The sequence below is a fragment of the Phodopus roborovskii genome, unplaced genomic scaffold (genome assembly GCF_943737965.1).
Source record: "Phodopus roborovskii unplaced genomic scaffold, PHOROB, whole genome shotgun sequence".
In the NCBI taxonomy this organism is placed as follows: Eukaryota; Metazoa; Chordata; class Mammalia; order Rodentia; family Cricetidae; genus Phodopus; species Phodopus roborovskii.
In genome coordinates this window covers 13,979-37,536 of record NW_026125292.1, presented here as the reverse complement: position 1 = coordinate 37,536, position 23,558 = coordinate 13,979, and the positions used below count along the sequence as shown (strand labels likewise).

Here is a 23,558-nt window from a genome sequence, read left to right as displayed (position 1 = left end):
ATCACCATGGTGTTTATAGTACAGATAACAGATGTCAGCTTTGTCAGCTGGGTGTTTGGATCTTTGTCAGGTTGTGAGTCAGTCAAATGGTGCTTGGTTTCCATTTTTGGGGCCACTGGGGTTTTGGGTTCAGACTTTAAATGGTACCAGATCGATATAATGGGTAGGGTAGTTGATAGTTAAGTCCTGGCCGGCAGGGAAAAAAAACCATACTCCTTACATGAGGCACTTAAATTCTCAGCATGTCAAATAAACCCCCTTTGTTAGTCAGCAAAGGGATTTACCTGACTAGCTTACAAGATACAGGTTTGTCCTATAGTGGCTGTATGCAGGCTGGAGAGGCAGAAAACCTGGCAGCTGCTGAGTCCAAGGCTGGATGAGAATACCAAACCCATAGAACAAGTGTGCCCCTCTTCCTCCAGAAGCCTCTAAATCAAAGCAGCGTTTCAGGTCCCCTAAATCAATATACTCTTCTCAAAATGAAAATTTCTAGGTAGCGGAGCCCTGAGGACTTCAATAGAAATCCAGGCTTACCAGTGCTCAGTTTCAGTCCTACCTTGCATCAATGTCCAGGGCTCTCAGCAGGTGACTAGGAGAGCAAAAGTGTAGCACTCCGTCAGCGACCCTAACACGTCTGTACTTGAGACTCAGACAGCGCTGACTGCTGACTGCAACTTTATCTCAGGTAACCAGCCCTGCTTCCGGATGGACTATATAGGTCTCAGAGTATCCACTGAAGCAACCTGGAAAGATCTACAAATGGTCACATGGTACTAATGAGAGCTGATATTGTTATACTTGATGAATGCCTTTCTTTGATGTGACCAGAATGTAGAGACCTTTCAGAGGATCACTGATAATAACTAGCTGTTTTGAAAACTGTCAACAAACTTGAGACTTCCACATTAGAACTCTCCAACATCAATTGGAAGACAATAAGCAAAGTGATTCATGTTTATTAAAAAGCATAAATATTCTAAATAATTGGGGGGGTGAACACACTTGTGACTTAAATTTTGCTTAGTTTTTCTTTCTTTTTTTGTTACCAAAACTCCCTGCAAATCTCCACCAGCATTACTGTTTGCTGGGAGACTTACCCATAAGCAGAACTTAAAATAGGTTCAACAAATTTAAGACAGGACTCTGTCCAGGTCAGATACAATGGATTTGGGGCAGACCAGATGCAAAATGCCAGACAAGCATTGCTAATATTAACTGGGAAGCCTGACCAAAAGCAGATCCAAGGACTTTTAAAGGCAGCACTTAGGAGACAAATCAGTTACTTAAAAGATTCTTTCTAATCAAATGCTTTATAGATTGTAGGAGATCAAATTGTTCTGGGTTGTCTGTGATAATTGCAGTCTCATGGGCTGCTCTCTCTTTTAGCAGAGGGAGACTAGTCCCAAGCTAACTGGTTTTGCACAGGGGGATAGAACTCTTATCAAGAAAGGCTCAGAGATTCAACTCTATAAAAATGTTGTAACAATACACATGCAAAAACCAGGAATGTTTATCTTTGAGAAGAGCATGATCTTGACAGATTTATTTTCTTTCTTTGTCTTTCTTAGGCTTTCAAGGCAGTGCTCTGTTATTTTTGGTTTGGAAAAAAAAACTTAAAGTAATGGATGTGTTGTCATATGCCCGTCATGCTACACTCAGGTGGCACAGCAAGATTATAAGTTTGAAGCCAGTTTGGGTACAGAATAAAATCCAGTCTTTAAAAATGAAAATATTTCAATACAATATTTTTATCTATGTCATTTCCCATAACTGTGAAAAGTGTAATTATCAAAACAAAAACATTTGACATTAAAATAACCTTTGCCATTCACTTGGAAGTAAAAAATGATGCCTACCTCTTTTCAAGTTGAAGATATGAGAATTTAGATAATGAGAAAGCCATTTACAGATTTCACAAATATCTTGTACAACAATCTGTAATGTTTTATTAGAATTAGCTATCAAAGACATTGTACCTTTCAAGTCTGTAACTGAATTTAATGATGTTCAACAGTGGCTTTATTACGATAAGCTTGACAATATTTAAGAGTGAATTCAATTACTTCACATTAATGTTTGCCAATACATTATTCACATCTTAAATATTTTAAATCAACCAACCTAGAAGTACACAAGGCTTGCTCTCAATTCTTCTGAGGGGACAGAAAGACTGAAAGAAGCCTAGGCCTGAGTCCAGTGTCTACCCCACAACAACTACATCATCACTGGTGAACTCATAGGTAGGCACTTCCAGGTTGAGAGGCGCAGGCCCCCTCCTGATCCTGCCAGAGGCATCATAGTGTGACCCATGGCATGGGCAATAATAGCCACCGAAATCTCCCTGCGTTTGCAATGGGCACACAACCAAGATGAGTGCAGACACCTATCAGAATAACCCATTCAGGTTTCTTTACTCTCTCTAAATCATGCTGGGGATCCCTCAACTGGGACACTTCAACTGCAGCTTCCTGGGCAATCTCCTTCTGGGTTCTATGGCGCACAAACAGAGGTTTGCCTCTCCACTTGAAAGCCATGTTCTTTCCTTCTGGAATATCAGACAACTTGATCTCGATCTTCGACATGGCCAGTACATCAGCAGAAGCGCTCATGCTGGAAACGAACTGGGTGACCACATTCTTGGCAGCGTACGCAACGCCCACAGTAGCAGTTGCAGTTACCAGGTACGAGAAGCCTTTTCTAGCCTCACTGCTCTCTTTAGAAGACTTTGTGCTATCTAGAACATCAGCACGACGGTAATCAGAGAAGTCGGGCACCTTGACATCTGTATGGGAATAACTAACAAAAGCAGGAACTGCAAGACAAACAGGTGAAAACTACAATTAAAAGAATGTCCTGGAAGGCGTACATATCAGCAAAGACTTTTGAGTCATAATGACAAATGGCAAAATAAACAGATCTTTCAAATTTTTCTTTTTAATCAACTGCTTAGACAGACTACCCATCTATGCTAATTACTTCTCATTCTCTCTAGAGTAGGTCTCAAAACTCACTAAGTCCACCTAACAATTCCTGTGTGGTCATCTCAAGGCAAATCTCTAGTCTGTATTTCTGTCATTTGCTCCCTGGAAAAATTACTAAAGTTCATAACATACTAATTACAACATAGTAACCCTCCTGTGACTTGGTAAACTTTAGTTGTAGAAAAATTAAGGACTGCTATTTTCAATTCCAGGGCATAAATTTTCAAATAAAGCCATTGGTAGCCAAAGAACAACAAACTTATCAGAATAGGCAATATTCAATGGAATCTACAAAATAATTATTCAATTTAATAAGGGGGAAGAGGGCGATTTTCATATATCTCCCCCTTCACCAGGATAACAGCATCTATAAAAAAAATAAAATAAAAAAATCTTTCTTTTCTATACTGTGGACCCTTTGAATGGGACACTTTTCTGTACGTTATAAAATGGGCCAAATGTCTGTGACAAATGAACAGACATTTAAAAATATTTACTGCTTATACATAGTGTGAAAGCAGCAGTAGCATGTCTTCCCTCCCCGTGCCATTTCTACATCTCAGACAAAAACAATGAGCTTACTAACAAGCTTCTCTAACTATTGTTAAGAAAGTAAATTTCCTCACAAAAGATATACAGAGAGAATAAAAATCGGTCCTATAAATAGAAAATATGTATTCTCAAAAAATTTGATTTAAGACTGTAGTATACTTTTTAGGGAAAAAAGAATGTTGAAAATTATTCACTTTCAGAAAAATATATCCTTTCAAAATGCAGATCTACTCATGACACACAAGGCCACTGTAAGTGACAGTGCTATCTTGGTCTTGGAGGTTCTCATCGTAAGTCTCCTTAATCCCAAATATCAGTATTTCAACTACTTTTCACGTGACTTCAAATCAAGGAACTACAGAAGTCACAAATTTGAACAAGTAATGTCAAAATTACTTTTCTGACCACCCAATCCTTTTGGGGGTGGGGAAGAACTAAGACATGGGTAGTGGTAACCTAGGAGTCTCAATTAGGACTTTGCAAAATCACTTGACATATTATGTATTAGCTTACCTAATATCAAAGGGATGGTATAGAGTAACATTTGGAATCAAGTAAGAATCACTTCCCCATAACATCACACTAAAAAATGTGTTGTCTACCTCAAACATAAAGGAGCCAAATTCACAGCTCTGCATTCAACAGTATCCAACCTGACAATACAATACAAGGTAATTAAGAACACTACATAGAATGACTCATTCTGACAAAAGAAAAAAATCATATGGTGACAAAAGAAATCTAGTTATTGACTGTTCTGGGTCCAGAAAGTTATACTTCATTGGGTGACATCATTAACCAATGAAAATTTGGGAAACTGCCATGTTGCAAAAGTCATTCTCTTGTAATTTGCACAAAGCATATTAACCATGGGTGCTTAATTTAATTCTAACCTTAAGCATTATTACTATCAATTATGGGAATATGGCCTCGAAAATAAATAAAAGAAGTCTAAGGCATGTAGATTTGCAATTGTAGAGCCAATGTACCTAGAACTCTGCATGGAAAGTTTGCTACCATAATGCAAACTTACTCCTCCATGACTCTTCCAACCCAAACCCACCCACTTTGCCACCATCTATCTTTCCATAAGCCACCTTGATGGATTTTAAGTAGAAATTAAGCTACAAGGTAAATGTTTTCAGGGAAAAGGGTTTGGCTGTTTTGACAGTCTGCTATGGAAAAAGCTTTTATGAAGCAGGTAATTCACCAGTCTTTATAAGAAACCTTTGGGCTATCTGACAAACTTGAGTGATTTTTTGTTTTGTTTTGCAATTCCTCCTCCCTCATTTCTCACCTCCCCATGCCCCAACTCAACAGAGCTGGAATAAGCTAAGGTATTACACTTCTGTCCTGAACACTTTCTCAAAGACCCACTAGTGTTCTTTCATATTTATTCAGAAAAAAAGATCTTGTACCAGCTTATACAAAACCTGACACTGGGAGACGAAAATTACTGAGCTTTTCTATTCCATTAAAGTCGAGGTCGGAAGTTTCAACAGCAGATGTCAAGTGCTAACATGTTTTAATGATGTAAGGGATTCAGCAATTGTAAAATGTTGAATCTGACCTGAAATTAAGATTAAAGGCTAAAATATAGCTATGCAAAAAAACACAATGCTGATCATTAAACCTGCAGGAAAGCTAAGCATGGTAGTTCATGCTCATAATCCCAGATTGGGGAAGGCAGAGGCAGGCAGATCTGAGGCCAGCCTAGGCTACACAGTGGGACTCTACCTCAAAAGGAAAGGAAAAGAAAAAAAAAAAAGGGGGGGGGGGAGAGAAAAAGAGGGGTAGGGTGGGTGAACCGATGCAGAGTAAAATGTGGGCAATCCGATTAACACATAGAAAGGTCATAAACTCAACACTGAAGGGTGCCAAGTAGGTAACAACATAGTGAGGACTGTGAGATGAACCAGAATCATATGGAAGCAGAAACCAGAGCCCAGTGCAGCTTCCCATAATGTGGCATGCAGCAGAAATCGTTCTAGATTTTTAAATCACACACACACACAAATGTCAGACCAAGCATAGATTTAGGTAACTTGGACCATGCTGCAAAGAATCCCCTCTATGTGGCTCACTTCACTGCTGGTGGTCTGTTTTCTGTAACAGTAGCATCTACCTCTGCCTCTTCACAAGAGTAGCATCTACCTCTGCCTCTTTCACTAGCTAGGGCTTGTCAAAAGTCCTAGCTAGAGGAGGCAGATACCTGAAATGCTGCTGACCCTCTACAGAGGAGCTGACCTAGGGGTTATGCCTTCCTTTCTCGTTCATGGAAAAATGGGGGAATGGGGGTGGTCTCTGGGGAGTAAAGACGCTGAAAGGCAGCTGCACTAGTACTGAACTTCCTATGTGTTCTTTACCATTTCTGTTTCCAACACGTAATCGTCTAAACCCTACCAATGACTTTACATAGAATTCTCTCACGTAAGCCTCCTGACACCAAAATTGTTATAACCACGAATCCACCTCACCGGTGGGGGAAAACGTTTGGAAATGTGCCCAAGGTCAAGCTCCTGTAAGCCAACAGTGTCTGTCACTGAGCGGGAACAGTGAGAGGCTTAGTGTTGAAGTTAACTACGGAAGTCAAGTGTAGCCTGAGTGCAGACAAGTGCTTAGGCCTGGGAGGTGGAGGATGCAGCCGCCGGAGCATCCCAGAGGCATTGGGTCCTGGTGAGTGCGCCTGCTCGGAGGAGGCGCCCAGGCTGTCAAGGTCGCTGAGGCCGGCACCGCATCTTCCCGCTCCGGCCGGGGACCCACATCCCAGCACACCGTCCTCCTCTACCGCCCCGGACCCGGAACGGCAGGGAACGAGATCGGGGCACCCCGAACCCAGCTCACCGTTGAGGCCCACCGTGGCGACCAAAGGCCGGGTCGCGGCCTGGCCACTCAGCGACTCTCGGGACAGGAAGGGTCGCTTCACGTCCAGAACAGGAGGCTCCGGGGTGGCGGGCACCGCGGCTTGCACCAGGGGCCGCAGCGCGCCCGCCACCCCGCGGGACGTGGGCCGACAGGACGGGCGCGAATGGGCCTGAGCGGGCAGCGATCGACAACATGGCGACAGCCGCTCCAAACACCGAGCCGGTCACAGGGACGACCTTCCGCTCCTACGCAGGCCCGAAGAGGCGCGGAAGGCGCAGGGCCTGTGACGTCAGCGCGCCGCCGGAAAGGGAGTCCCGCAAGGATCCGCGAATCCGGAGGATCGCCGCTTAGGAGGCGTGGCTACGGGCGCTAGGTGGGGGCGGGACAGGAAAAGGCGGGGCCTGGCGCTGGCTCTCATTCGGTGTCTGGCTTGGTGACAGTGCCTCAAGAAAACACAAGCCTGGAGGAATTTCTCGTGGTGGTGACTGCGATCCTTCATTTAGGGCAAAAACTTAACCAGGGACGACCTAGGCACGAGAAAAAAATTATTACAGAATTAAGTACAAGCTCCTACTTCCTAACGTCTATTGCTTAGAATAAATACTTTTTTGTTTGTTTTGCTACAATTTTTATCATCTTACACCAGAAAAGCCAGAAAACTGTGTCAAAGTTTGACAATGACAGTGGCTTCTGATTTTCCATTATATACTATTCTTTAGATTTGGAGGTTTTCTGCATTATGATCTCTTTGAAATGACACTAATGCTATCGCCATTTTACCAGTGAAGGCCGGCCCTTCTGGTATTTATTCCAAATAAATAAATAAATACCATGCTCAGGCATGGGTTGCCAGCAAGCAGTGGAGAATTGTAGTGCCCCGAACCACTTCTCTGAACTGGTTTTTGAACTAGTGCGTTTTCATAGTGATATTTCAGGTAGTACAAAGGGGTAACTCCTAATCACTTTCACATAGTGAGAAAATACTACCTTTTAACTTCTCTCAGCTCTGATCTTACCAATAACGAAGCCTCAGTTTGGTGCTAATCAACATTAACCCCTCCTTCACTTGATAATCTCCTCCTTTTGTAGTAGAATAAACCTTGACTTTAAGTTAATGCAAACAATTGAGTTTAGAGATACCATTCTGTCACAGGATGCAATTATCCATATAGATTTCTCTAATCTACTCCACAGTAAGATTCTTTGTTTACTCGCTTAGGGTTTTAAAGACAAGTTACATATAAACTATGAATTTAAGCAATGCATACTCTGGTATGATTATGATATGATGCTTGTATAAGCCAATATGTGGACAGTGCAGTCCTGGCAGCTTTCCAAACCTTGGCCCTGCAGTTTCCTCATAAAGTGGAGGAAGAATAGTAAGTTATCCACTTTTTTTTTTTTTTTTTTTTTAATGGGAGGATAGAATGCCCCAAGCTACCCAGAGCCCATCTGTTGTCATGACAGGAGCAGCAATTCCTGTGAGTGTTCATTTCTGTTCTTCTCTAGGAGTGCAGCACACCAACCAGAAAGTTGTTGACAATGTTACTTCCTCAGAAACCATCTGATCTGCCTCACAACACCATCAGAGCAACCACCAAGGGCAACACATAGTTTGATTGCTTTAGATGAAATGATCCAGCTTACAACAGCCTGCTGCGCGTGATGAGCACATGTAGGTTGAATTAATAATGGATGAATGGGCCTTCCTGGGGGGGGGGCCGACAATCTCCCAGTAGAACGACAGGCATGGGAATAGTTACCTCTAGACTCTCTGTGTTCAACCCATCTATCACTCACACTAACTACCTGGGGCAAATTCTGTGTGTGCTTCAGTCTTTCTTCTATAAAATGGGAATAATCCCACACACCCAAAGAGTTATTGCGATGATTAAATGGGCTGTGCGAAACAATGGTCTTCACTTCGTGAGAGTACTGAAGACTCAGAGAAGGGAAAGCAAAGCAGCTTTGTTTATAACCATGCAAGGCCTGGAGTGGCAGACAAGTGCCACGGGCCACCCCAGCTGGGTATGGGGGTCCCTGGGATGAGGGTTCTCGAAGGCTAGATGGGTAAGAATTCTGCAGTGACAAACAGAAACAAACAGAAGCAGTTTGAATCTGAGTGTATTTTGCAGCTTTCAAGCAAGGCTTTTTATGCAGGATATAGAATAGTTTCTCAGAAATTGTATTCATTGAAGCAAATCCAGATAGAACAAATGACATCATCGTTGTTAGGTACAGTAACCTACAACTTATTCAAGGCTAATCACAACTAACCGCCCATTTTCTAAGATTAGATTAATAAATGTTTATGGTCAGTTATTGTTTAGCATTTGTTGCCTAGCTCTTGTGAATCTTTGAAATATTGGAGCTATTTTGACTTTTTCTTATGAAAAGACTTTCTTTACCAAATGTTTAAACCGATTCTCATTACACATGTACAGCCATATGAAGTTTTGTTGTTGGGAAAGTTTTCATCAATACTATGTGTACTTACGTGAATGATTTCTCAGGGGGACGGTTTCTCCTTTGTATCTTTTGTTTAAAATGTCAGCATAGGCTTTCAGGAGCATTTTGATAATATGAGAAAAAGAATGGAGGAACAGAGGTTGTCAAGAGAACTACGGCTCAATACTTTTCTCCAGCCAAGAGTTCCGCAACCAGTTCCAGGAGACCTCCTCTCTTGGAGTGATCGCCTCAGTCTGTGGAGCTTGTCACACAGAATCTACTGGATTTGGTGTGGCAGGCAAGCCAGTTGAGAACAGAGAACAGCAATATACACCCTGAATGTATAATCCTTCTTCCTCCTTTCAGGGTAACCAGGAAGGGGTCAATCCTATTACCATCTAGCTCTCATCTTTCCCTCTGTCATTTATAGTTGTCTCTTTTTTCTAACAACAAAACATGTTCATGTTCATCTCTACATTTTAACATCCCGTTTATTTTAAAATTCATCAGATGCATGGCATGGCAGGCAAGCTTGACTGTGAGTTGGGGCAGGGCATCTTAGCATAGTTTGGGTGGGAAAGGATAGCTGAGAATTGCCTAAGCAAGCATTAGAACAGCTTTAGTGTGCTCTGTTCATTTCTAGATAGACGTAAGACATAGCTCAAGGGACCTTGAAAATGCAACAGCATGTGTTCTCTCTAACAAGAACCAGGAGAAGCTTGACCTGGTGGTACATGTTGGTAATCTCAGCACTTGGGAAGCTGCAGCAGGCAGACTGAGAGCTCAAGACCAGCCTGGATAACACAGTGAAACACATCTTAATAAACAAACAAATAAATAAAAAAGCAAGCTTGGTGCAGGCACAGGCCTGTAATCACAGCACTTGACATACTGAGGCATGTGGGTCAGAAATCCAAGACCAGCCTGAGAACTTAATGGGATCTCATCTCAAATAAAAGGTAAGGACAGGGCTCATTGGCTTTTAAGTGAAAGGGCTGTTAGTATCCAAGCCTTAGTCTACCGCTTCCTTGAAGGCTAAGATTCCAACAACCTGATTCAAACTCCATTTATGATATGTGTGTCTTGGCAATGCAAAGCTTCACATTTTTCATCTATAAAACAGGCATTGAAATTGAGGGCTGGGATGTACAGCACATGTACGCCTGGGGTCCTGAGTTCAGTCTCTGCAGTGGGGGCAGAGATTGCCATGGGAATTGAAGGACCTAATGCATAGGAAATGCTCAGAAAAGGAGCTCAATAAATGTTTGCTGTAAAATAATAAAACTAGGATGTAGTGAGATAGTCCTTCTGTGGCACTGACCACGCCCATTGGGGGTGGAGCCATGGGCGGAAGTAACCTGTGGAAGGAGGTCGGAGGGGGCCAGGGAAGGTGCTCTCTTTCTGGCGTGACTCGGTCAGGAGAGGATTGGGTTGAATTTCCTGGTGTTCATCTGTCTAGGTTGTAAGTTATTTCTTCCTGAATAAACATCTATTCGGCCTATTTGTTTATCCTGATCCTTATTTACCGTGATACTAGGATGAAATTGAGAGAGGGAGGAAAAGAAGAGTAAGGAAGGAAGAGTTAAAGTGGCAGAAGAACATGATCAATATATGTTTTATAAATGTATGGAAGTGAGCCTGGGGAGGATGGCTCAGCAGTTAAGAGCACTTACTGCTCTCACAGAGGATGTGTGTTTATTTCCCAGCACTTAACATGATGGCACACAAACACCTGTAACTCTAGTTCCAGGGAAACCCATACCATATCTGGTCTCTTCAGGCTCTTGAACACACATGATGCATGCACACATTACACAACGGTTTTTAAACCTTTAAAAATGTTTTGAGCTTTCAAAGAATAAGAAATAATAAATAAACACCTGTCATTAATTTTTTAAAGTAGGAGGGAAAAATAGGCATAGGTCTGGGAACAAAACTGTTTTCCCAGCTCCTCAGTAACCAAGAAGTCTGTAAGGCATAGTATGCATATGAACAAAGGCAAGAGGCCGGAGCTGAATGTAAAGAAAAACAAAAAGCAAAGAAGCAAAAAAAACAACAACAGGTGGTTTGTATAAATTGGATGTCAGCATTCATAAACTGGAGAATTATTCTCTCCCTCTCAGTACCGTGAGACACCTGTTGAACTAACATTCATAGTGCTACAAACCTCAGAATTGTTTGTTAGTTTGCAAATTAACATACAGATAGATCAATAGGCCCCTCCCCAAGGTGCCTGCCTCTCAGTGTCTGGGACCTATGTAATATGCTACCTTCCACAGAAAAGAAATTCCAATCCGCAGAAGTGATTAAGACCTTGAGCCAAGGTGATAACCCTGTATTGGCAGGTGGACCTGTGTCATCACATGGTTCTTACAGGAGAGAAGTCGGAGGCCAGAGAGAGATGCGTGGCTGTCCTAATCATGCTTGGAGGAAAGGTTTCTGGACTGGGGATGCTGTAGTTGTTAAGATAGGAATAGAAAATTTTCTGACCTTTGGAACTATAAAACAATCTATTTGTATTGTTTTAAGGCAGTATGATTGTTATAGCAGCAGTATAAAATTGCACAGAAGAGACCCGGCCATGTTAGATATGGGTCCTCACACAGAGGAACAATTATGGGTGTTCTTATCAAGGGAAGATGCTTGCTAGTCTGAGTCCTTTCTTATTGTTGTCACTCCATTTAATAATTTCCTATATTTCTGACTGAGGCTTCTGAGTATGGGGCCCATTGTCAAAAGCAGCAGAATGCAAAGAGGCATCAGCTGCCCTAGATCCAAGACTGTGAACTCTCTTCTGAAATGCTTTCATCTGGGTAAATTGGTACTAATGGATGGGTACTAAGGGATGTGAGCTCTAAGGAGAATTTGCTAGGAGTCTCCAATGCTGTTATGCAGCAATTTCCTCCCAGCTCAAACAGTCCATTCTGGAGGGAGGTTAGCTCCTTTTTGTATAAGGTTCAAAAGATGAAAACAAAGCATATAGAGATCTGTGTATATGTGGAAAGTAAGGACTTCTGAGTTGTGAATGTGACAGAGAAGGGAGTTGGGGTAATAGACACCAGTATACATAACACCAGTGATACTGGGAAGATCTCCATTCCCAATTTGATTTGTATCTTCAACGTGTCATGTACTTGTGATGCTCACTGCTTCAGACTCTTACATGTGAAAAGCAAGTCCGTGAGAAGCTTTATTGTAAAGATGTTAGATTTTTGTCTCTAAAACACCTTGAAATAAACATTAAATATCTGGACATTTGAATTTGTATTATGCAATGATTAACTTCATAACTAAATTGCCAGCATTACTGTCTTTGAGGCTACTGGTGCACAGCAAGGTGAAGAAGGACCTATACAACAACGTGGAAAAGAAAATCTCCTTTGGCAATTATAGTGCAATATGTACCTTCTTTTTGACAGAGAATTGTTTTTAACATTAAAACTATGGAAATGCTGGGTGTTGGTGGAACACACCTTTAATCCCAGGGCTTGGCAGGCAGAGCCAGGCAGATCTCTGTGAGTATGAGGCTAGCCTGGTCTACAGAGCTAGTTCCAGGACAGGCTCCAAAGCAACAGAGAAATCCTGTCTTGAAAATCAAACCAACCAACCAACCAAACAAACAAACAAAACAAAACAAACAAAAAACTATGGAAATAGTCTAATACTGATGCTTTGGGGGCATGGTTATAATTTTCTCTTAAATTTCCCATTCCTTAAAAAAAAGTTTTTTTAAATAAAGATTAACCTTTTAAGAAAAATCTTTCAACATCTACTTCAATATTCCTCTTTCATTATTTGATAAATGATAGGCTACACACTTATTCAGTGTCATGGTTACTGCAAACCCCTACTATTTATCCTCCCTCCTCCCACAAGTTGGAGGTGGTAGCAACCAAAGTTCCCTGGAGGGGGTGATACAGGGAGAGGAGGGGGAGAAGGGAAGGGGTAAGAAAGAGACAGAGAGCACACAAGCATGGGACAGACTGCATAAGGCGAGGCAAGAGAAGAGTGATGACAATCTCAAAAGATTTCTGGAGTAAATGTGCTGGCATATAAATATTGGGCTGATGGGTTTGAGGGGCATGTTTGGTCCTTTGTGTCTCCTACAGGGACAGAACCTGGAATAACCCGGAAAAACCATGCACTCCTGGTATATCTCTTCTAAGGAACCAGGAGAGAGTATCTGACATAGCAGAGGTCAGGTCTAATCTTTTCTCTCTCAGCTGAATCTCCATATGAAGACTCTCCACCCCAAGCTACCCTTACCTATATGTAGCTCTGTCTCCTGATGAAACCAAACACTCAGCTAGACACTGACTGCTGTTGGTGGCACCAGTGTCTGATCAGAGACCAGCCATGAGGCTTTCCGGGATGCATGTGACTTCACATGCGTCTGACTAAGCTGGCCCTGGACTGCACAGTTTCATCTGAGAAGCACTCTGATAAAAGACAAGAAAGAAGAGCCAGGGCCAGGTATGTCTGTTCTTCACCAGCATCTGAGGACATCAGAGGCCGATGTTCCACACTCTCTCTGAGTGCTGGGATGATCCACCGCATCTTACTCAAATGGAGCCAAGCAAATATTCTCAAGCTTTGGGCTTCAGACCTCTGACTTGGGTCAGAACTAACAGAAAGCTGAAGGCTTCCTGTCCCAAGGCTGCTATCTTGGTCTGTTGTGCTGTTATCACTAAACGTCTAAGACTAGTTAGGGATGTGTGCTTGTGAGTGTGCCATGGCAGGAGTGTGCTTCAGTGTACATTTGGAGGTCACAGGAAAACTTGCAGGAGCTGATTCTCTCCCTCCAACACAGGAGTCTTGGGAGGGGTTGGGGAGCTCGGACCATCAGGCCTGGCAGAAAGCACCTTCACTTGCTGAACCACTTCTCCAGTCCTTTCCTCAATTTTTGGTTCTCTCTCTCTCTCTCTCTCTCTCTCTCTCTCTCTCTCTCTCTCTCTCTCTCTCTCTCTCTCTCTCGAGCCAAGATAAGTTTTAAAGAATAGAAACCGTTTTCCTTATAGATCTGGAAACCAAAAGTCCAAGATCAGGGACCAGTAGGGAGAGTCTGCTGATAAGCACTGCTTTCTACTTCCAAATGGTGCCTTACTTGTGAGTTCTCTGTAGGAAGGGACACTGTTCCATACATGGTAGAAGATGGAGTGACACCAGGGAACAGGTTCCTCCAACAACTCCTCAAATGCTGATCAGTGTTGTTGCTTGAGAATTAAATTTCAAGAGAAATTCTGTAGAGTGTAAAATACTCATGCAGAAGAAGCTGCCAATAGTCTTCCTTCTTTTCTTCCTTCCATCCTTCCTTCCCTCCCTCCTCCCTTCCTTCCTTCCCTCCTTCCTTTCTCTCATTCTGCTATTCTTCCTTTCTTGAAAAGGCATCCTCAATCTGCTAATTTTTTTTTTTAAATCAAAGACACAGAAGTCCAAATAAACTAAAGCCCAAATGGGACTTTATCACTCACCTGAATTGGACCAGGACCTGGACCAAAGTCCAAATAGGCTCCAAGGAGCAGCTGTGTACCTGATTCCCAAGGGATCTGGGATTGTAAGATGGTTCCACTATCTACACTCATTCGGTGTGAAGCCCACACCCCAACCCAACGCTTCATGAAAAATGTCCATCACATCTTATTGTCTCTACTGCAGTGGGTCACGCGTTCAGTGCAGCACCCTAGGAAATGGGAACCATTTCCTCCAAGCTACCGCCTCTGAGTTCCCCAGGGTGCTGGTCCCTGTGCTGTAGGTTGTGGCCTGGGAGGAGGAAGGGATGTGTGTAGCCAGAACAAAGATCCACTGCAGAGCTATGTGTCTGCCTGAGAATAAGTGGAATGGGACTTTTTAGTAGTGGACATGATTTAAAAACAAAAAAAAGTTCAGTCTTTTCTTCATGGGTGGGGCTCTGTCCTTGCATATATTTGAACTTGAACTCATTACCAATATTTAAATTTGATTTTCTAATATTTTAAACTGTATTTTATGTGTAAGAGTATTTTGTCAGCTGGGAATTGGGTCACACCTTTAATCTCAGCATTTGGGAGGCAGAGACAGGCAGATCTATATGAGTTGGAGGCCATTGTGGTCTACAGAGTGAGTTCCAGGATAGCCACACATAGAAGCCCTGTCTGGGAAAAAAAAAAAAAAAAAAAAAAAAAAAACACGATAAAGACAAACAAACTGAGTATGTTCATATGTCTGTGTGCCCATGCATGTCTGGTGCCTGTGGAGAATAGAAAAGGGTGTGGGATCCCCTGGAACTAGAGTTACAGATAGTGAACCACCAGGAGGGTGCTGGGAAACACCCTTCTGGAAGAGCAGCCAGTGCTTTTGACCCAGTGCCATCTCTACAGTACCCTCATCATCAATAATAAAGACCAGCTCCCAGAAGCTATTTAGGCTCCAGCTTGCCTCTTTGGGAAAACCAGGCCACCTAACTGCTCCATAGTGAGGGACCCTTGAACCCAGAATAAACTCTTCTTGCCTTAAAGAAAGAAAAAAAAAATCCACTTCCTATTGTGGCAAAATCAGAAGCTGAAGAACAGAGCCTGAGCCTCCTCATGCCTTCCTCCTACTCCATACACCTCAATCTGTCCTTTCCTGCCCCCAACCTCAAGCCCTTTATAGTTTCGTTGGTCTTTGCCAACAGGAAATTTTGTCATGAACTCGTTTTTGTGTACCTGCCCAACCAATGAGGTGTCAACCCATTTCTCTAAGCGCTATCCTAAAAATAAATGTCCAGGGAGGAGTCCCATGCAACTCTTTATCAACAGGACCTGTGGCCTCCCCTGGCACCTGACTCTACTTTGACCAATCAAGGTTTTTGGTGGCTTTTACTGTTCAGGTAGGAAGCTATCTAGCTCCCTCTAGTGGAAAAGACGGGGTCTACAGAGATAGACTGGGACCACAGTCAGCAGGTTGGCTGTTTAGCGGCAAGAGAAAATTAGAAAACAATTATCTGGATTGTTTGTTTGTTTGCTTGTTTGTTTGTACAAATATGCATCTGCCCTTTGCCAAATCAAGCACTGTGCTCTGCTGTCACAAACCCTGAGTAGTCCCAGGAGTAAAACTAGTTCCAGAAGCCAACCTCCTCTGCTGAGAAGCAGAAAGCCACACCTACACTGAGCATTCTATAAAGGCTGATGGACTAATTGGAGCTTTAGGTACAACAGAGAGTTGGAATACTGCAGGTAGAGACCCTAGTATCTGAGGCTGACTTAGCCCCCTTCAATAGCTGTTTGCTGCGCAACTCCTCCGTGTGACAACAATCTTAGGATGATTATGTAAATTCTTTTGGAATATATGAAGAGATCCCTACCAGTAGTCCATGTACCCCAAAGCTAAGAATGTCATCAGACAGCATTTGGGGACTTTAACAGAGCTCTCTCCACTTTGTTGTAAATTCCTACCTGGTGTTTGCGCCAATGCATTTCAAAGTGTGCTGGTTCATGATTTGTTGTTGTTCTGTTTGTTACTATAGGAACTTCAGGAAACTGTTACTATGTTAGAATATGGAACTTCAGGGAAACTAAATCTGTTTTACTTGGCTATAGTCACTTGTATTGGCTCCAGAATAATCTATCTCTTATTCTCTTTGAGGTAAGAACGGTGTTTTGGTTTAGTTTCTCCCAGCATCCTGCATCCTATCCCCCACCCCCTTTGGTAGTGCAGGCAACTTTTCACTTCTGAATCAAAAAATTCAATCGCCAGGCAGGCATTTGACAAACAACCAAGTGAACTACCAGAGCTCACAGAACCCTGAGAGAATTAAGAACTAGGCTGGCATCGGGCTCAGAGAAGCATCTCCATGCTAGTTGCTCAGCGTCCCTAGGGATAGATTGCCCTAATAATTCCCAAGTAATATACATGGGGACTTCCATGGTCAGCTATGGCTGGGCCATGAGGAAGAGTCCTGGAACTCAGGCTCAGTGTCCCCAGTTCTGTAGCTGCCCAGAAAGACTCCACTTACCATGTGTGCAGGAGTTCCCAAAGCTCGCCCCCTCAGAATCCTCACCAAAACCCCTCTGCATCCAGCAGCACTTCCCTCTGCACATCCTGCTCTGTGTCTGGGGTGCTCCCAAGTCTCTCCTAGAAGAAAGCTGGGAAGTCCAAAGGCCACAGGGAGGTGCGCCAGAGGCCGACCATATTCTCAAAAGCAGGAGAGGCCAAGCAAGCGGGGTCTCTTGGGATGCAGCATTGTCACAGGCGATCCTGCTCCACAAGTGACCAAAAAAGTTGAGCTTTTATTTTTGTGAATCCTGTCCTACACATGCTCACCTAGCAGGATGGGCTGAGTGGGAGGATGAGAGGAATCCGGGCCCCTCCCTTGTCCTGCCTCCTCCTTGCTTGCAGCCCACTCAGTCATTCGCAGAGCACAAAGGGCACAGGTGGTACAGCCATTTGGCCGTTCTAGAGAGGTTCCAAGGCGGTTGGGCAGTGGGGACAGGTTCCCAAAGCAGCGCTAGGCTTCATCCAGCAAACAGGAGCCGTGGACGCGGAGCAGTGGCCCCAACTGCCAGTTAGATTTTAGAAGTAAGGGGTGGGACAAGAGTTGTTTATTTTTATTTTAAGTGGTTGAATGTTTGCCAGCACGTATGTATATGCGTCGCCAAGTGTGCCTGGTGACCAGGGAAGCCAGAGAGGGCATGGGATTGTCTGAAATGAGTTACAGATGTTTTTGAGCTGCTATGCCTGCACTGCAAACATAAGCCAGGTTCTCTACAAGAGGAACCAGGGCTCTTAACTGCTGAGCCAGCCCTCCAAAATAAGCCTGAAACAAAGATTCCATCTCGGTTTTGTTTTTCATAAGACAAGAACACGTGAGCTCATTTTACAAGGTTGGTCTAAGACCTGTATGAGTTCATCACTGCCAGTCTGTAGTGAAAAGACACCCCATAAGAGTCGTTTCTCCTAAATGAGAGGAGTTTCTGACAAGTGCTCCCGCATGAATGAACCATGAAGACATCACACTAAGCAAAATAAGCTAGTTTAAAAAAAAATGCCTTGTGAAGGATTTCACTTTCATGAACTCCCCAGAGTAGTCACACTTGGGGTGAGGGAGATGAGGAAAGATCAGCATATAATGAGTATGTGGTTTCCAAGGTGGACGAGAAAAGTTCTGGAGATGGATGAGGTCGATAATTACGTTTTTAATGCCACAGAACTACACACTTCAATAGGTTCAAATAATAGCTTTTATATTATGCATACTTCACTACATTGACATGTATTAACTATGCTAAACCTCAAATGACTGGTCATTGATAGATAGGAAGAGTAGACACAAAAGAGAGCCAGTTGCGGTGGCGCATGTCTGTTATCACCACACTCCAGATCCTGAGGCAGGAGGATGGAGAGCTGGAGACCAGCCTGGGCTACCCAGTGAGATCCTTTCTAAAGTAGAAATGAGAACGGAGGGGGTAGCTCCATAGTACAGTACTCACTCAGCACATAGTGGGTCCCGGTGATATTACATGGGAAGAGGGAGGGAGAGACACTGACGACTACCCAAATTAAGCTCCTAAGGAAGATTGAAAGTCCTTCTGAAGACATAGAGCCCAGCAGCCCAGATCTTGCTGTATCTACAGTCTGTGAGCAGTCAGCATTCCTATTACTACAAATAGTTGGGGTGGCAGTCGCACCCTGGAAGGAAAGTGAAGTCCCACACACCCTGTGCTTGTCAGCAAGTCACCCAGGGGAGTCTCTACCTTTCTTTCCCTTTGCCCTGGGAAACTCCCCTGGAAAAGTGTAAAGTGTAGAGCTCTCAGTGGGATTTCTAGAATAGTCAGACATCATGTGAATCTTTGAGTTGATATGTTCCTTCTGTCCTTCGTTTATAAAATATAATAGTCCTTGTAGACACAATGCTTGGTGCTGGATAATACAGGCTTTGTAAACATAGGAAAGGGTGGATTCCTGGTCCTGAGCACCTTATACATCTCCTATATTTGTGAGTTGAATGGAGTTGGACTGTGTGGTGGCCAGAAGTGGTGATCTCCAGATAGGCTGAACTGGAAAGGTGAGAGTCACACATCACTGGACAATGGCATCTTGCTTAGAGAAGAAGTTGTGCAGACAGGAGACAGAGAGAGAGCTACTGTGGCCATGGAAGATGAGTGGGCTTTTAAAACATGGGCTTAGAATGCTTGGCAACTGCTCTCACTTTCTATCTGATGTCTCTTTTCTTGGTTTCCTTCCTAGGGTCCATCAGAGTGCTGCTCACCAATTCCTGGGTGCCCCAAAAGTCTGAAAAAAAATGGCAGCTGCAGTGATTGTCCGATTGATCCCTAAGTTGCACACAGTGGCCAGCAGGGAGTCTGGCTACTACATTGGACGGCAACTGTGGTTTGGGCTGGTTGTTCTGTATGGCATGGTGGTGTATGTGGCCCGCATCCCCTGGATCCACATCAAGGAAGATTTTATCTGTCGTGAAAATATCACTCTGCCGTGCCTGATGAAGTGTTTTGGGAAAAGATTTCCCATCCCTATACTGGGAACGTGGTACTTCTTCTACTTCATCTACATAGCACTCTTCTGTCTTGTGGAAGTTTTCATGGCTCAGCTCCGGGAAAAGCAAGTCAAGGTGATGAAGTCCATGGTGTCCATGATGTCCATGGCAAGGGACTTAGAAGAAGGTTCAAGGGAGCCGACTAAGGAGTTGAGTGCTTCCTGGAAGAGATCCATCCTGAACTTGCATCGGGAGAAGATTCTCCTGCTTTTGTACCTCCTGTACTTTCTCCTGCAGGTTATCTTCCAGGGCATATTCTTAATCACACTCCTGTTTCAACAGCAACCCCTGGTGAAACAAGGCAGCGCCAGCTGTAGCACCAGCAGCTGTCCTGGCCCCTACTGCTGCCTCGTAAGGGGCTCAATGGAGAAGAGGATGGCCATCTATATCCTCATCACCTTGTCTGCCTCCATCATCATCCTTGGCACAAGTTTCTTTGCATATAGCATCTACCACTACCTGCTGAAGGACCGTGCCATTTCCAAGCTGCAGAGTTCTTGAAGTTTGTGAGAAACTATATACTATGCCTTTCGTCCCTTAAAATCCTTTCTCTGTTACATAAGGGGAGTTTGTGTTTGTCCATGATTATTTTTTATTTGGGGGCAGGACTTCCTCCTGCTGACTTTGTTTAATGAGTTACTCAAAATTAAGCTTTGTTCTTGTTTTCTTCTTCTAGGGCCCAACTGGGGGTCACCTAACTCTGGAAGTACATGGACACACTTGGAAGTTGACTGTCAGGCTCTCACTGTGCAATTAGTCCATTTCCTCTTGCAGTCATCTCCAAGATGGATTTATCACTTTTCCTGAGACCTCAGGAAGATATAAGACTGGCAGGTGCCACAGTCAGAAAGGCAAGCCAGCTTGAACCTAGGCCTACAGCCTTCCAAATATTCATGCTCTCAGAGCCCGCTCATCAGGATTAACTTCCCTGGCATTAAAGCTTAGTTATGAAAAGCAATGCTGTTTTTTTTGGGGGGGTTGGATTTTTGGAGACAGGGTTTCTCTGTAGCTTTGGAGTTTGTCCTGGAACTTGCTCTGTAGACCAGGTTGGCCTTGAACTCACAGAGATCTGCCTGCCTCTGTCTCTCAAGCTCTGAGATCAAGGTGTGAGTACTATAGAAGAGATGAGCAAGGTCAATCAGTGGGGCAGAGTGCCAGGGTGTACTCAGACTCCATCTCAGATCAGGGGTGGAATCTTCTTCCTTTCTAATCAAAGACAAGGGGTCCTAGGCAAAGCTAGCTCCTACTAAGGTGTTCACAGTCTTAGGGTGTGCCTTTAAAAAATTTATCCAGGTATAGGTTAGACAGGGGTATGTTGCAAGACACCGCTTGGTGGAGGGGGTGAGAGGATGCAGCACCAACGACCCAGGCACTGGGAATCAGTGAGGAGCAGAGCATGCTGCAGATTCACTTATTGATGAAGTTAGCCCTGCCTTTATACCCCATTGGCTCAGGTGGCCAACTCTGTTGTGTGGTCCTTTCCTCATTGGTGTCTCTGGTCAGGTGCCTCTTCATACTGTAGTCTCTGGATGTAAAGACAAGTTTGGTTCAGGGGAGGAAGTGCCTGCCTTGCATGCTCATGTAGGCTGTACCCAACCTGTGGCTTGGGTAGGCCGGCCACAGTTTCTCCTACAAGGGTACATTGGGTGGAACTTCTATGGATGAGGTAAAGGACTCCATGTTCTATTAATAGCAAGACTGGCTTATGGGCTGACCACCCATTTTTATTGCCATAAATGGGTAGATCTGGAAAAGGGACATATTGCCAGAACTTATGGGCAGGGAGCATGGACTGCTGGGGGAAAAAGCAAGAAAAAAAGATGTGGCTTTTTGTAGGAGCTGATGTGGGGAGGTTGGGGGAAGCCACTAGGTATGCAATGATGAGGGAAGCCCAATGATCCAGCATCCTGCCAGCTTCACACTGGGGACTCAGGATAGATACTTCATATGCTCAGTCACACAATCTTGTATGGATAAAATCTAATGGCAAATACAACCTTACAGCAATGTTTCCACAGATGTTTAGCAAGTCAACATATTTATTAAGCCTTAATATGGTTCATGTGTTGGAGCATATATGACTTTTAAAATTGGAAAAAGACAAATAATAGGGGCAGAGGGCAGTAAATAACAGCATAAGAAGAAGCCAATGGCACATGACACTGGCTTCACAAGCTGCTCTGCCCCGGGATCAAGTCAGAGAAAGCTTCTCCAAAGAAGCGCCATCTTCTATCTGCCAGCTGAGCTAAGACAAATGAAAGATGTGGTTGAAATCTGACTGACATAACTGAGAATAAGATCACATCAGAATGATCTATGATGAACTTAACTGACACCATCATGTTACTGCTGTATTTTACTTAAGAACCAAAACAGGTGAGGTAATCACTTCCCAGTTGCTAAGATAACCTAAACACAAGGGCACAGCTTGCCTAGCATGTGCAAGGTAATCCTACTCCCTACAAACACAAATCCATCAGGGACATAACTTTTATTGTTCAGGTCTTAGACCAAAGCTCCAGCTATGATCAGCACTCCAGCACTTCAATCCCATTTTGTTGTGTTGTTATGTGATTTCTATCAAGTTTTTATTTTGTCGTTTGTTTGTTCATATTCTGAAATGTGGTTCAGGATGGCCTGCAGCTCCCCTGTAACCTAAGAGGTCACATTACACCTTTACACCGCATTATAGCCAACTTTAATCTTTATTTGATTTACAAAGTAACTTTTAATCTGTTCAAAATGATTGTCTCTACTAATAAAAAATGAGGAAATAAGTATGAAATCACTCTAAACATATTCTCCTGGAAGAAGTGTACCTCATGGACAAAAACAAACAGCCTTTGTTCAGGCGAAAGGATGAGAAGAAGAAGCCATTCTGAGAAAACTGAAAGCAAGCAGGCACAGCTATACTTGTGTGTGTGATAAAGTGGATTTCAAGGTAAAATCAATGATAAGTAGTAAATAAGGTCACTTCATGCTAACTCAAAGGATATTACAGTCCTAAGCGTATATGAATAAACAACTGACATACCTAGTTTCCTTAAAATATTATTGTATGGGAAGCACAGACTCATCACAACAAAATAATAGTGAGTGACTTAAAAAGTCACTCTTACCATTAAACAGATCATCTAGATAAAAATGAACAAAAGAATATTAGAGTAAAATGATGCTATTAGATCGAATGGATTTAACAAACATCTACAGAACATTCTACCGACTACACAATGCATATTCTCAGTAGGCCACATTTTAAATAAAGCAAGTCTTAACAAATAAAATTATTTTTTTGAAATAATTTCTTCTATTCTATCACATTGGAACAAAACTAAAAATTAATGGAAAGAAACTGCAAAAATATATAAATTCAATGCAACTGAATATTGAAGAAATCAATAAGAAACTTAAAATCCCAGAAGCCAACTGAAAATCAAGCACAATATGTCAAGAACAATATGTCAGAAGGCAAATTGATAGTTACATTTAAAAAAATCAGATACATTGCAAATGACCTAATGATGCAATTCAAGTTCTTAGAAAAACAAGTAGATTAAAAATAATGAAGTGCAAAAGTTAATTAAATGGAGATGAAAAGAGTGGTATAAAAATCAGTGAAATGTTGTTTTTTGGAAAGATAATTGATAAACCTTTAGTGAAATCAACCAAAGGAAAGGGGATAAGGAGCCAAATTAGATTAGAGACCAAATGGAGGCTCTATAACCAATGAAAATGAGAAGATCATTAGCACATACTTTGAAAACTCATATTCCAATGGACTGGAAAAAGCTAAAAGAAATGGGTAAATTTCTAAACATATGTGGCCTATAAAAATTAAATCAAAACCAGAGCTATGACCAGGTTGAGGCAGTGATTTCAAAGAAGTACAGATAGATTCACTTTTAAAGGTCTAGCACCAATGCTACGGAAGTAATTACATAAAATAAAAATGCTATTAGGCTGAATTCACAAAGTGAGTAGCACCCTGATACCAAAACTAGGACACAACATAAAAAGAAAATTTTAGGCTAGTATTCCTGATAAACACAATGGCAAAAATTCTCAGCAACACACTTGTAAACCTAATTAAACAAATTAAAAGCATCATTCCCTGTAATGAGGTGGACTTTCATCCAGAGATGCAAGGATGCTTCAATGTATATTAATCAAATAATCATACAGACTCAAGGGCAGAAGTCACA

General features: G+C 42.8%; 1 protein-coding gene across 1 annotated transcript; it reads right to left on the bottom strand.

The window, feature by feature from the left end:
* Positions 1-1,921: 1,921 nt before the first annotated feature.
* Positions 1,922-6,607, bottom strand: LOC127234176 (cytochrome b-c1 complex subunit Rieske, mitochondrial-like). The gene is given in 4 exon segments (XM_051200999.1): positions 1,922-2,341; positions 2,343-2,812; positions 6,378-6,540; positions 6,542-6,607. Coding segments are annotated over 4 exon segments (825 nt in total). The 5' UTR covers positions 6,593-6,607; the 3' UTR covers positions 1,922-2,200.
* Positions 6,608-23,558: the final 16,951 nt, after the last annotated feature.